This window comes from Vipera ursinii (genome assembly GCF_947247035.1).
Source record: "Vipera ursinii genome assembly, chromosome: 4".
NCBI classification, from domain to species: Eukaryota; Metazoa; Chordata; class Lepidosauria; order Squamata; family Viperidae; genus Vipera; species Vipera ursinii.
Genome location: NC_139514.1, coordinates 56,046,168 through 56,060,655, shown reverse-complemented (window position 1 = coordinate 56,060,655; position 14,488 = coordinate 56,046,168). Strand labels below are relative to the sequence as shown.

The window sequence follows — 14,488 nt, the reverse complement described above, 5'->3', positions numbered from 1 at the left end:
AGAATATATGTAATGCCATGTAATGCCCCTTTCCAAATAGGAAAAATTTGAGATTAATATTCTGCCTTTTCCTGCGCCGATGCCATCATATAACTGACATGTCTTTCTTTAATCTTTGACTGCCAAAAAAAACAGCTATAAAATGCTATCTGTTGCAAAATGTAGTAATACCTTCTATAATACATAAAACATATATATTTAAACATGGAAGATTCTTTCTACCAGGTATGCTCTGTTTTACTGGAGTTCAAGCTTTGTGTTGAAATGCTTGTTTTTCTATATTCCCTTTTTAGCTTATGATGGCTTCTGTTTATACTTCAAATAAAACAATCAGAGTTTGTCCTTTCCTCAATGGAGATGTTGAAAACCCAGAAGCTAGAACTAATAACACATGGATTAGTCCCAATTTACCTAGCAGATGCACTTGGAAACCAGGAAAATCCATCTCAGAGTCACCTCATCGCTATATGCCTCAGTAAGTAGCAACTTAGAGTACTCCCCACTTTAAAACTCTATCTCAACAGGAAACAAAGATTCCTTTGGCTCACCGGCAATATGATCTGCTAAGAATTTGCTTCTGATAGAAGAAAGTGCAATGCCCTAAATTTCCCTATCTTCTAGCATGAATTCTGAAATGAGGAACACAGACAGCTGTGACCTGTTCCAGTTTTCAGCATTAGCTTCAGCAGATCACAGGAAATTTATGCAGCTTTTTTGTTATTTTCATATGTTGAATGGAGAGATCAACCCTTGTTAAATTAATGGCATTGGATTTTGAACCTTTTCGGCAACGGCTTAGAAACAGTCAAGACAAAACTTTAAATGTATGCTTAATTTAAAGTACGGTAGTATCTAACTGCATATTTCAAAGAGCATGCACCAATGTTGAAATGGAATGAATGATGAGTACAAACTTTTGGTAATGGCATATGTCAGAAATAGGTTACCAATTCTGTTCCAAAACACATCTGTTAGTAAAGGTGCAGATTAGTGAATACCTTAATGTTCTGCTTGCTCTTGCATGCACAGATCCTCTGCATAAGATTCCTCCACCACTGGGTGATGGAATCAAATGCCCCTTGCACAGAGTAGACCAGGGGTAGACCATTTCAATGTGAAGCTAGTTGGACCTCAGCCCCTCACATGAACTTTCAGTTCTTAAAGTGGTTCACAACTTACTAGTGTAATTAAGAAAATAATATTTTAATGGAAGATAACCTTTATGGTTCTTCTGTATTGCTAATATTAACAACATCTGTCATATTAGCATTGATTTGAACCATGACAGGTTATAATCTAAGCCCAGGGTTGCTATGTAATCAAAGAATGGAGAATGCCTCATGCACAAAGCCTTGTACAAAGTTTTTCCTCTTACCCAAGTCTTTATAGAGCCTACAAGCTGGAAGAAAGTATGGTGGCCATTCTTATTAGTATAATAGCTAATCAGAGAGAAGTTGTTCTACTCTTTAAAAAAAAGTGAATTTTTGATCAGCAGATTCATGGGTTCTGTAGGGAGGGGGATTAAAAAAGTCAGGATAGCGGCCAGAACCACATAAAAATATTTCAATCACATGGTAGTAGCCAACTTTTCTTCCTGTCAGATAGACACACCTGCTGTTTTTTTTTTAATTCTGCCTTCAGAAATGCCCCATTTGGGAATACTAGGTGGTCTTTCCAAGGGATGCCCTTCTGAAGAACTAAACTCTATTATGTTTGTTATTTTGGGACACATGGAATATAATATAAAAACAGTCTGATGAACCAGTACACAAAAGATTTTGATTTTTCTCACTATCATTCCTCGTGTTCACTGTTCAGAATAAATCAAAGACAGGCTTTACATCAGTCATTATTGAAGTCAATAGTGCATTTCAGGATTATTTTGGTTTTATTCTTTTTCCTTGTGCAGGCAAAAAGAACCAAAAATTTTGTCAAATGTCTTAGAGAAAATTGGCCACACTCCTCTGATCCGTGTCAACAAGATTTCAAAAGCTTATGGTCTCAAATGTGAACTTTGTGAGTATTTCTTTGCCAAAGTCATCTGAAATGGTGTTGAATTTAGGCTAGGAATCAAAAATAAAATTTTCATTCCAGGATATAGATTGGGCTGTACAATGGATTTTACAGCTGACACCTGTTGTGATTCAGCATCAGTCTGTGATACTGGTAGCTGAGTCTGATGATTCTAAAGAGGAGGAGGAGGGATTTGCAGAGCCTTTGGTGTCAGAAGGAGGCTCTGATGCACTGCAGGACTCTCAGCCTGGCCTCTCCCATCATGTTCCTCATCAGACTCAGCTGTGTGAGCATGAGGTATTGGACGTAGATGATTCACAGATCTTAAGCAGAAGGCAAAGAAGCAAGAAGAGTTTATTGAGATTGAAGAGGGGAACAGCTATTCATTTATAGTCCCAAATCAAAGCTTGGACTTTCAGGAAAAAACACAAGCATTGCACAAATATTATTCTTTATTTTCCAAGTGTTATTTAAGGCTCATCTGTGGGCTCTGATATTTACTTTCTCTGTGGGGGATTGGTTATCTTGTGTTTGGTAGCCTGCAACAGAGTCTCCTCAATTATTAGCAAATCCATCCATCTTGGGATCTGCTAAACATGTTATGATCTGTAGAGTTTTTGGTGTTCTTTGAGTTTGCTTGTTTGCTTGCAAACATTTTATTATATGATTAGGTAGTATCATCAGTGCTGGTGAGCAAGATGTTTACTTCCTTTTACATACAGTTGCCCTGGGGGTATGGTTTTTTTTTCCTTGGCAGCTTGCTGATTAGGGTACTTGTGAGGTGGAGGTTCATCTTCTGACCTTGTGGTTTGGGTATTGTTTTCTGCTTGATTGTTTGTCTGATGTTAATCCATGCTTATCTGATTTTGGCTACTGGAAAGGATGTTTTCCCGATCTCTTTTTTTCCTTTTTGGCTTTTTTAATTGTCTCTTTTGAACAGTGTGTAGTTGTAATTTATTTCTATGTGTCTATTGATGGCTGATTTGTCTGAATGCCAAGATTCCAGAAATTCCCTAGCTTTTTTGCATTTAACTTGGCCTAGGATGTTCATAGTTCCCCAGTTCAAACTATGTTGAATCTGTCCATGTGTTGTGAGATTATTACTAGCGGATAAAGAAAACTACTTCCCAGGAAACACCAACCCAATTCAAAAACTGCACAACCTGATGAACCCACCTTCTTAAGCCAAGCTAAATGTCTAATATGCAAAATGCTGCAATATAATTTTCAGTAGTATGTATGGTTAATAGTGATTTGTGTTTCTATCTTTAAAATCATTTCACCAGTATTAGAATTATTTTGGGGGGGAATTTTGGCAAGGGTAACAGAGATTTTTGTTTCCAAGTTCAAATTTGTTCCTGTTTTGAAATTTCAGTGGCCAAGTGTGAATACTTCAATGCTGGAGGGAGTGTAAAAGATCGAATCACTTTAAGGATGATAGAGGATGCAGAAAAAGCTGGTATCATAAAACCAGGAGATACACTCATTGAACCTACATCAGGAAATACAGGTATAAAATATGAATAAGGTAGAGTAGGTTTTTTTTTAAAAAAAAACAACACCTAGCCTCAGTGTAAAAAAAAAGGTTGTGTTATCCATTCCACGGCTTGGCATTTTTCAGATATTTAGGATTCATAATATTGCTTGGCAGTTTGGGGAGTTACAGTGCTAACATATCTAAAGAGTCCAAGGCTGAAAGAGCTGATTTAGATCAAATGCAGCAGCTTACATATGTACATATACACGTATTACACAATTCCCTTTTAGGGAAAGTTGGCATGGTGGAAAGTGCATAAAAAAGTAACACTCTTCACTATAAATTTCCATAAATTTCTATCCTTGCAAAACATCCAAACACCAATTCATGCACTTCATTTTTTTCTTTGAACATTTTGAAAATTTCATCAGCTTCATTTAGTCATGACTTTCCCTGTCTTTCTTTTATTCTTGATCTTCCTTCATATATTTTATTTCTTCCTTCATATATTTTGTTATTTGATCTTCATATATTTTGTTATTTGATCTTCATTTATTTTTTTTCCTATAAACTGCTGCTTCAATACGCTTTTCTTGTACTGATTACTTTCTCTTGTATTTGGTTCACATTTTTCATCACCCATTCCTTCTTAATCTTCCATATTTCTTCCTGCTTTTCCATACATTTTTAAGTAAACTCATTCCCACCGTGGGCAACTTTTATGCTTCTAACATACATAAGACTCATTTCTGTGTAACAAAGTGAGGATAAAAACTTGCTTTTATTTGCAGCCAATTTTTTTGCATTTTTTACAAATATTTCTTGCAACAGGACCACAAAATTCATTACCTTTGTCCCAGCATTTCAATATCTTAATCTTTCTCCAGTTATTTTTTAAAAATTTAGTAAACAATCTGCCAAGGCACTCAACTTCATTCACCTACTTCATTTTTGATATTTGTATAATTTGCAGCCATTATCCTCATTTTCCCCTATTAAAAATAACTACCTTGATCTTCAACACATTAATCAAATACAATCAAATATTCCTTTCACATTATATACGGTAATCTAACATTTATTACAAATCCTTCAGTTTCCTAGTTAACAACAAATCATTGTCTACATATAAGAGACTAAGAGCCCCATTTTCAAGGGCTATAGGACATCATTAGTGTGGGTGTCACATCTATTTCTGATGGTCTATTATTCCTGAAGGCAGGTGCCAGGATAGAAGGCACACTTTCTGGATCCTGATTAGTGTCATTGTTTAATTGACAAGACCTGCAACTTACCATCTCTGACAGATCTTACTAGATGAGAAGAAACCATGAGAGATAGATGCTCTCTCAAATAACCTGGCCCTATTACATGAAGAAAAAGGGATGCGGTGGCTCAGTGGGTTAGGACGCTGAACTTGTCGATCAGAAGGTTGGCAGTTTGGCGGGTCGGATCCCGAGTGCCGCATAACAGAGTGAGGCCCTGTTACTCGTCCCAGCTTCTGCCAACCTAGCAGTTCGAAAGCACGTAAAAATGCAAGTAGAAAAATAGGGACCACTACGGTGGGAAGGTAACAGCATTCCATACACCTTTGGTGTCTAGTCATGCCGGCCACATGACCACAGAGATGTCCTCAGACAAGCGCTGGCTCTTCGGCTTTGAAAGGGAGATGAGCACCGGCCCGTAGAGTTGGAAATGACTAGCACGCATGTGTGGGGGAACCTTTACCTTATTACATGAAGGGCTATATAGATGACAAGCAGCACCTTGCATTGTACCCAGAAGGTCACACCATAGTTTGTGGAGCAGTGATATTATATGGATACATGAAGGCATGCCTAATACTATCCAATGCTGCCATATTCTGGAACAGCTGTAGCTTCTACATGGTCTTCTAGGGCAGCTCCATGTAGAAAACATGCCAATAATCCAATCATGACTAGGGCATGAGTCACAACTTGAAAGACCTTCCAGTCTAGGAACTGATGCAACTGAGACACCAGATGAAGCTGTGAAAAGGCACTTTAATCACAGCTGCCACCTATTCTTTGGGAAGAAGCTGTGAGTCTAAGATACGGGTCTTCAAAACTTGGCCCTTTTATGACTTGTGGACTTCAACTCCCAGAATTCATTCAGCTAGTGTGTTTGGGTGAGGAATTCTGGGAGTTGAAGTCCACAAGTCATAAAAGGGCCAGGTTTGAAGACCCCTGGTCTAAGAAGACTTCCAGTACCAGTGCTTAATGTCACAAATGCAACCAAATATCAGTTTTACTCAATGCATTATCATACTATTTTATCCAAGTTAGAATCTTTAAATTAAATATTGTCTTACATGTCAACATACTGTTGACTTCCTACCAACTAGAAAGTACTTACAGCATACTCAGCCTACAAATATAGCAGCTATTTTTATAAATGCTTTGAAGTACATGACAAAGAAACTACAAATTGCAGGGAAGTTATTTCTCATAGTAATTATGTAGGTTTGTTTCACCTCTTGCATGAACAGTTACTATTAAATTTTAAAATGTTGCTTCCTTATCACCCATTCCCTGCAGTATTGAAATACAGGTACACAGAGTCATAAAACGAGCTTAACATTTGCACATTTTTAACCTAAAACCACAAATCAATACTGTGTGTTTTCAATCCTGCAGGAAACTGAACCAATCTTCTTTATCCTCTTTATTTTAGCATGTATGGGGGGTAAAGCTGAAGAAAAGATGCCACATCTTTTTAGAAAACTCAGTGAGACAGATCTTTCCATCATTTTAAGCTAGGACTTAGGAAGATTATTATGGCAGCTACTGCAAGCTGTTCCAGTCTCCTTGACTTCAGAACCTTGTATATTTATTTATCAGTGGATTAAATTGATTTATGCTTTATATCTGGTAAGCAACCTCAGCCTTCCATCCTTCCAAGGTTGGTAAAAAGAAGACTCAGATTGTTAAGGGCAACATGCTGATATTTGTAAACCACTCGGTATATAAGTCTAAGTGATATTGCTATTGCTGTTCCTAAATATTTACATGTGTATGTAAGAGTACCAATCTAATCCTATAAACACTACCCTTGGCAGAAATGAATCTACCTACGTGTAATGTGATGCTATTCATTTTTATCTAAGAATATTAAAAGATCTGGAGGTTTTTAAGAAGAGATCTGGAGGTTTTTAAGATGAGATTGGACAACCATCTAAAAAGGTATAGGGTTTCCTGCTTGAGCTAGGGCAGACATGTCAAACACAAGGCCTGGGGCCCGGATCTGGCCTGCGAAGTGGTTTCATGCGGCCCATGAAGCCATCCTGGAAACAGTGAGGGAACAGCCCCCACTGCCTTGGCCCTGGCCCAGAGATCCTCCTTCTGCCAGAGACCCTCAGATCTGTCCCACTCCTGCCCAGGCCCCCATAGGCACCCTTGATGCGAACGATGTAGAGCTGGCCACGCCCACCCAGTAGGCCATACGCACTCTAGCCACGCCCCACCCAGTAGGCCATGCCCACCCAGGTCATACCCACCCAGCCCTCTAAGGGCAACTGCAATGCTGATGTGGCCCTCAATGAAATTGAGTTTGACACCCCTGAGCTAGGGGTTGGTCCAAGGTCCTTTCCAACCCTGTTATTCCATTATCTTCAATTGAGTATGCAGGAGCCTTCATCCTCCCCCATTTTTGAAAGTGAAAATCTGAGAGCTGCTCCATTTAAAAGATGGGAGAAAGAATCTTTTGGGGTGGGGGGTGGGGGTGGGTTAATTAACTTGTAGCTGTAATTTCTACTTGCCTTATTTCCTATTCTTTTCACCACCAGGAATTGGACTGGCTCTTGTGGCTGCAATGAAGGGTTATCGCTGTGTCATTGTCATGCCAGAGAAAATGAGCATGGAAAAGGTGAGAGTCCTCAAAGTGGCTAAGCAGAAACACAACCATAGTCTAATCATTTTTCTTTTCTTCACTCTCCTCCCATTAGCACAAAGCCTGTCTCCTGGGCAACTGAAATTCGTGAAGTGGAGATAATCTGTTAACCTCACAGAACTAGCATTTTCATCATTCTTCTTGTGGGAAGCTACAGCCATTACATAAGAGCAACTTTTTTTATTTATTTCCAGGGAACAGGGGTGAAGAGAGGTGAAGGGGGTTGAGGGCTCTAGGATGTGTTGTAGCTCAAACAAGTTAGAAGATCATCTCTGGTTGGTTAACTCTGCCCTGGAAATGAGCATTGATTGGCTTATGGTGTCACCTGCATATTTTCCGAATTCCAGAGGCAGCAGAAGTTAAAGTCTATTTAACTCTATTCCATCTTTAACTATAGGGGGTGAGGTATTACCCCCCCGTAGATAGGGCTCGCAACTTGGGTGTCCTCCTTGACTCACAGCTCTGTTTAGAAGATCATGTAGGAGCTGTGACCAGGGGGGCTTTTGCCCAGGTTCGCCTGGTGCGCCAGTTGCAGCCCTATTTGGACCGAGATGCCCTGCATACGGTCACTCATGCGCTCGTGACCTCTCGGATAGACTACTGCAATGCTCTCTACATGGGGCTGCCCTTGAATACCACTTGGAGGCTCCAACTGGTGCAGAATGCGGCCGTGCGAGTTGTGATGGGGGTCTCCCGATAGTCCCATGTAACACCTCTTCTCCGTGAGCTGCATTGGCTTCCAGTTGTCTTCCGGGTGAGATTTAAGGTGCTGGTGATGACCTATAAAGCCCTAAATGGCATGGGCCCGGATTATTTACGGGAGTACCTTTTGCCGGTGTTAATTTCCCATTGTCCTGTGCGCTCCCATAGAGAGGGCCTTCTCAGGGTGCCGTCGGTCAGGGAATGTCGACTGGCAGCCCCCAGGGGGAGAGCATTCTCTGTGGACGCGCCTGCCCTCTGGAAGCAGCTTCCTGTTGAGCTCCGGATGGCTCCCGGCCTTTGCTCTTTTCGCCGCGACCTGAAGACTTGGTTATTTGAACTTGCCGGCCTGGACTGAGGGATTGGGGTTTTAGATTTTAAATTCCAAATTTTAAATTTTAGAACGTGTTTTATTGCTTGGGCTATTTGGTTTAATTTATTTTAATTTTTGTATATTATGTGCTGTATATTGTGTTTTAATTGCCCTGTACACCGCCCCGAGTCCTTCGGGAGAGGGGCGATATATAAATCTAATGGGGGAAAAAAAGTCACGGGTTAGAGATTGGGGAATGGAAATAATGTGGTTTGGAAATACCTGTTATCTGGGGATCATTTGAATAGCTGATAAGAATCCATAAATGAATGACTAGAGGTAAGTAATAGCTTGCTAGGAATTACGGGGTTTGTCTTAAAACATGTAAAGGGTACCTGATTTGAAACAGTGACAATAAAGTATACAGCCTTAATTTTAGCAATGTACTTTTGTGAAAGAAGCATTGTCAACTTAGTTGTGCATATGCATGGCGTATACAGGTAGTCCTCAACTTGCAACCACAATTGAGTCCCAAAATTATGTTGCTAAGTGAAACATTTGTGAAGTGAATTTTGCCACATTTACGACCTTTCTTGCCACAGTTGTTATGGGAATCATTGCAGTTGTTAAATTAATAACATTGTGGTTAAGTGAATCTTTGCTTGTCAGAAGATCACAAAAGCTGATCACATGAACCTGGGACACTGCAACTGTCATAAATATGAACCAGTCGTCAAGCATCCAAATTTTGATCATGCAACCAAGGGGATGCTGTAAATGTCATACGTGTGAAAAATGGTCATAAGTCTCTTTTTCAGTGCTGTTGTAACTTTGAACGGTCAATATAACTGGGCAACCTTTTGTGCTCCTCAGAGCTCTCAATTTTGCACCATCAGCAGTGTAATATGCATGTTAGTTTTTTCTTTATTTCAGTCAGAGAAGCAATACTATGTATACATTCCTTTGTGTGGACTGATCTGCAACTGTTTTCCTGTACACTTTTCCCTGGGAAATATCCCACCAAGTGCAGTGAGTCTTAGCTCAGATGAAATAGGCAATAAACTAGCATAAATTTGTATTTTCTGGCTTTTGATGGCCACAGCTAATGTAGTATTACAATACTATTATTAAGCATTATTGTTAAGTGATCCACTTGTGTGTTCCACTTGTTTTTTATTTATTTATTTATTTATTTTCTGAGCCACCCAGAATCAGATGGATTTGGAATGTATCAAAATTGAATAAATATTTTGTGAGATATGCTACTTTGTTTATTTATATAAAGCATTTATATGTTTATCCTAGTTTAGATGAAATAATACAGCACAGAAAATTAATTCAGTTTCTGGTTTCTACATCATCCTTCTAGGTTGACGTTCTGAGAGCACTTGGGGCTGAAATAATAAGAACTCCTTGCGCCAAGTTTGATGATCCAGAATCCAATGTTCGTGTTGCTTGGAAACTGAAAAATGAAATTCCAAACTCGCATATTTTGGATCAGGTATAGATTCCTATTTCTGGTTTAGAATAGATCAATGTATTCTGAATTATTTTCCATCCAGTTGCTTTACTCAACCTGGGATACAAAACTATCTGTATAGTATTAATTTGAAGAAAGCTAACCTTCTCCAGAGATCTTATGAAAGGAGGCAAGAAGGGGCATAAAAGATTCTGAGCATAAAAGTAGGGCAGAATTGCAAACTTTCTAACCTTCAGCGCCAAACAAACCTGTAGTGGGCCCCTACCCTAAATACATGAACATGGATTTCTAATTACCTTTCTCATCTGGAAGGCAAAAATAAAGGCAGGATTTACCCAGAAAAGTGACAGTCTTTTGGTCTCCTCTTCAGTATCTGAGTGGTTTAAAGCATGGGGCTCCAACCTTGGCAACTTTCAGATTTGTGGACGTCAGTTCCCAGAATTCCTCAGCCAGCCAATTCTGGGAGTTGAAGTCCACAAGCCTTAAAGCCACCAAGGTTGGAGGCCTCTGCTTTCAAGAACTGTCTACTGCATGGCCAACTTATTTACCCTGTACCATGTGCAGCCAACACACAAAGGCATATGATCTATTAATGAGTGATGGTTGTATTTTTCATGCTGTGTGAGCAAACCATTCAGATATTCTCCATCAGATTACTAGGAACAGGGCTTTTTTTCCTCATAGAACGCTCAGAACGGAGTTCCGGCACCTTTTCTGGATGGAACCTTGTAGGGTAGGCAAGGAGGGTTGTATGACATGTGTGAGTTCCGGCACCTTTTTCTTTTACAAAAAAAGCACTGACTAGGAAGCAAGGTGTATCATCATATTCACCCCAAAGCTTATAAAATTTACCAACTGTACAGTATATACTGATTAAACACACATCTCTATATTATGCTTGTTTAACATAAAACGGAGAGAGTTTGGGGAAGCAAAAGAAAAACAAAAGGACAAAACAATTATTTAAACTGAAACTTTTCTATGATAATGAAAAGAAAGCAGCGGTTGATTATCTGCTGGTAGGTGACCATTGCAGAAAAAGAGGAAGCAGGTGGCATGCTGGTTTCTTGGCTGAGTTGACAGGGTGGACAATGCTGCTTTTTGGTCCGCAACCAGAGTTCTTTTAGGTATTTTATTACATTTATGTAGCGGGCAATAAATATTAAAATATACCATTATTACCCTAGTCAAAACCTCTTGAGTCTCACTGTGTTGGTCCAGCTGAAGCATTTTCCACGCCATTTTCAAATGCAACATTGCATCTAACACATTATAGTCTTTTGTATCATATTTCACTAGAGCCTGGATAACCATTCAATATATCTTCAATAGCAGATAAAACATAACTTTAAAAAATAAAGTTTTATTTATTTATAAAGAAAATATACTTGTGTAATAGCAATACTTCTCTATTATGATAGCTTTAGATGTATATGGCTTGATACCCACATACACACTATCATTCCACTAATTTGAGCATTGGATGTTTTTCTTTTGTCTCTGTTTCTTTCCCATAATAGTATCGAAATCCAAGTAATCCATTGGCACACTATGATACCACAGCTGAAGAGATCTTGGAGCAGTGTGATGGTATGATGAATAACCCTTTGATCAATATAACGTGGACATTTCTTCTTTTGAATAAAATGAAAACATAGTCTACCGAATTTATTAGAAATGTTGATTGTGAGTTGCCGTTTCTCACTCCTGATTTTCTTCTGCCATATCAGGTTTTCACTTGGGTGTGAATGTGGCAACCATTAGGTATAATCTACAGTTTTACGATTATTACAATAAAATATATGAGGGATGTAATTCCAAATGTGCATCTGTACTTCCACGTCCTCTTACTCTGCTTGTTTATTTGAAGCCCATGTTATTCCAAATAGCAATTAAGTAACCATTTCTAGAATAAATAAACAGTAAAATATTAGCCATCCTCTATTACTTGGTAACAGGCAATGTAAAAAGTATCCTCAAAATGTATTAAGAATTACTGTACTGTCACTATGAGAAACACAGCAGTCACATATTCCGACTGCTATAGAAGATTTAGCTGAAAGGCCACTAAATTTAAAGACTCCTTCAGGTTCAGCTTGATCTTGACATGATTGCACAGACATTCCCATATACAGTGGTAACTCGGTACTCATCAAGCGTAATCAGTGTCAAAAATGATGAGTACCAAACAAATTTTTCCCATAAAGCTTATGCTTATGCATCGACTACCAAACAAACAATGAGTGCCAGGACAAAATGTTTGCATCAAACTGTGTTGAGTACCAAATTCTATGAGTTTCAAAGCAGTTGAGTACCAAGGCACCACTGTATTATGTTAACTTTGGCAATAACGCAAAAGTGAACTTCCATTGTATTCTTCTGTGATGTTACAACAATTTGTTGCTCTTATTTGCTTCTCAGCCTGGCTTTTAATCCAGGATTCTGGTGGCCTCTCATCTTAGTATTAACAGGATTTATTTATATTTTTTTACAAATTTATATAGCTGTCCATCTCTCACACACACACACACAAAAATTACTCCCAGTGGCAGAGATATTGTTGTGCTTTCCAAGATGAGCCAAAGTCAGCCTAGTACTGCTACCTGCTGGATATGAAAGATAGATGCATGACGTTAAGTGCAATCCCAGAAAACTGGAGTAAATCACTTATAACTAATAGTAGTTAAATGATTGGACTTATATATATTAGTATGAACATTACTCTTGCAATATAGTTACATGCTTTTTGTTTGATTGTTTTATTTTTTCTTAAATATAGGAAAAGTTGATATGTTTGTGGCTGGAGCTGGCACAGGTGGTACTATCACTGGTGTTGCCAGAAAGTTGAAGGAGAAATGCCCTGCATGCAAAGTACGTGGGTCTGGCTTTGCTATTTCAACCAGGATCAGTTATGTGGTTCCTTGAGAATCAGTCCCCAATTGGGCCTTGGGAGCTGCTTCCATTTTGAAGATCTTGTGGTACATTTTCTGGGATATTGCTGGGAATGATAATAGTGGTTAGCTTCCCAATAGTTGTCATGTGCCAGGTGGGCCATCACCAACATAGGTGGGCTATGTCAAAGGTCTAGTTTAACAAAGAGAAGGACGAGGAGTTGACATGATAGCAGTGTTCCAATATCTCAGTGGTTGCCACAAAGAAGAGTGAGTCAAGCTATTCTCCAAAGCACCTGAAGGCAGGACAAGAAGCAATGGATGGAAACTAATCAAAGAGGGAAGCAACATAGAACTAAGGAGAAAATTCCTGACAGTTAGAACAATTAACCAGTGGAACAACCTGCCTCCAGAAGCTGTGAATGCTCCAACACTGGAAGTTTTTAAGAAGAGACTGGACAGCCATTTGTCTGAAATGGTATAGAGTTTCCTGCCTGAGCAGGGGGTTGGAGTAGATAGAAGACCTGCAAGGCCTTTCCAACTCTGTTATTCTGTTCTATTCTATTCTGTTATGTTGTGTTCTAGTGTGATCTTCTGAAGAGCAAGTCAATAGGGAAGCCAGAGTCACTTAACAAGCATGTTATAAAGTTGACAACTGCATCGATCAGTTTAACTGTAGCAAGAAAAGTCATAAAATGGGGCAAACTATCTTATAGTTGGTTGTCTGACTGAACACAGTTAAGATCCTTTTCTAGATCATATCTTGTGGCAATGGAGGTGGCGAAGCGTGCTTACTTCGCCACCCTCATTGCGTCTGCAGATAACCGCCCGGCCACCCTGTTCAGGGTGACCCGCTCCCTTTTAAATCAGGGGACGGGAGAGGACCCGTTGCGGGGACAGGCCGAGGAATTTAGTGAGTATCTGGTGGATAAAATTGCTCAGATTCAGGCTGGTCTGTACTCCAACTGGGCAGTATCTGACGAGGGGGAAGCGATGGGTTTGGCCGATATTATTTGGGAAGAGTTTGACCCTGTGACTCCGGATGAAGTGGACAGGATCATGGGGAAATTAAGTGCCACCACGTGTTCATTGGACCCGTGTCCCTCCTGGCTGGTTTATGCGGCTCGGGAGGTTACACGAGGCTGGCTCCTGGCAGTTATTAATGCTTCCTTGAGTGAGGGGTGCTTCCCTGCCGCCTTGAAAGAGGTGGTGGTAAGGCCCCTCCTCTAGAAACCTGCCTTGGATCCAGATATTTTAAATAACTTTTGTCCTGTCTCCAACCTTCGCTTTCTTGCGAAGGTTGTTGAGAGCGTGGTGGCACGGCAGCTCCCTTTGGTCCTGGAGGAAACTGATTATCTGGATCCATACCAATCGGGTTTCAGGCCTGGGTACAGCACAGAGACGGCATTGGTTGCACTGGTGGATGATCTCTGGCGGGCCCGAGACAGGGGTTACTCCTCTGTCCTGGTCCTATTAGATCGCTCAGCGGCTTTTGATACCATCGACCATGGTATCTTGCTGCGACGTCTTGAGGGGTTGGGAGTGGGAGGCACCATTTTACGGTGGTTCTCCTCCTACCTCTCGGGCCGTTCGCAGACGGTGTTGGCAGGGGGACAGAGATCAACCCCTAGGTCCCTTAGTTGTGGGGTGCCTCAGGGGTCGGTGCTCTCACCTCTCCTGTTCAACATCTATATGAAGCCGCTGGG

General features: G+C 40.1%; 1 protein-coding gene across 1 annotated transcript in view; it reads left to right on the top strand.

The window, feature by feature from the left end:
- Positions 1-296: 296 nt before the first annotated feature.
- LOC310639525 (cystathionine beta-synthase-like) overlaps positions 297-14,488 on the top strand; it is a gene marked incomplete at both ends in the record, with an annotated part of 28,170 nt that continues 13,978 nt past the window's right edge. The window contains 7 exons of the mRNA XM_083361275.1: positions 297-475; positions 1,910-2,016; positions 3,389-3,523; positions 7,296-7,375; positions 9,781-9,912; positions 11,412-11,481; positions 12,671-12,762. Coding sequence (XP_083217401.1) covers positions 297-475; positions 1,910-2,016; positions 3,389-3,523; positions 7,296-7,375; positions 9,781-9,912; positions 11,412-11,481; positions 12,671-12,762 — 795 coding nt within the window. The remainder of the gene's footprint in view (positions 476-1,909; positions 2,017-3,388; positions 3,524-7,295; positions 7,376-9,780; positions 9,913-11,411; positions 11,482-12,670; positions 12,763-14,488) is intronic.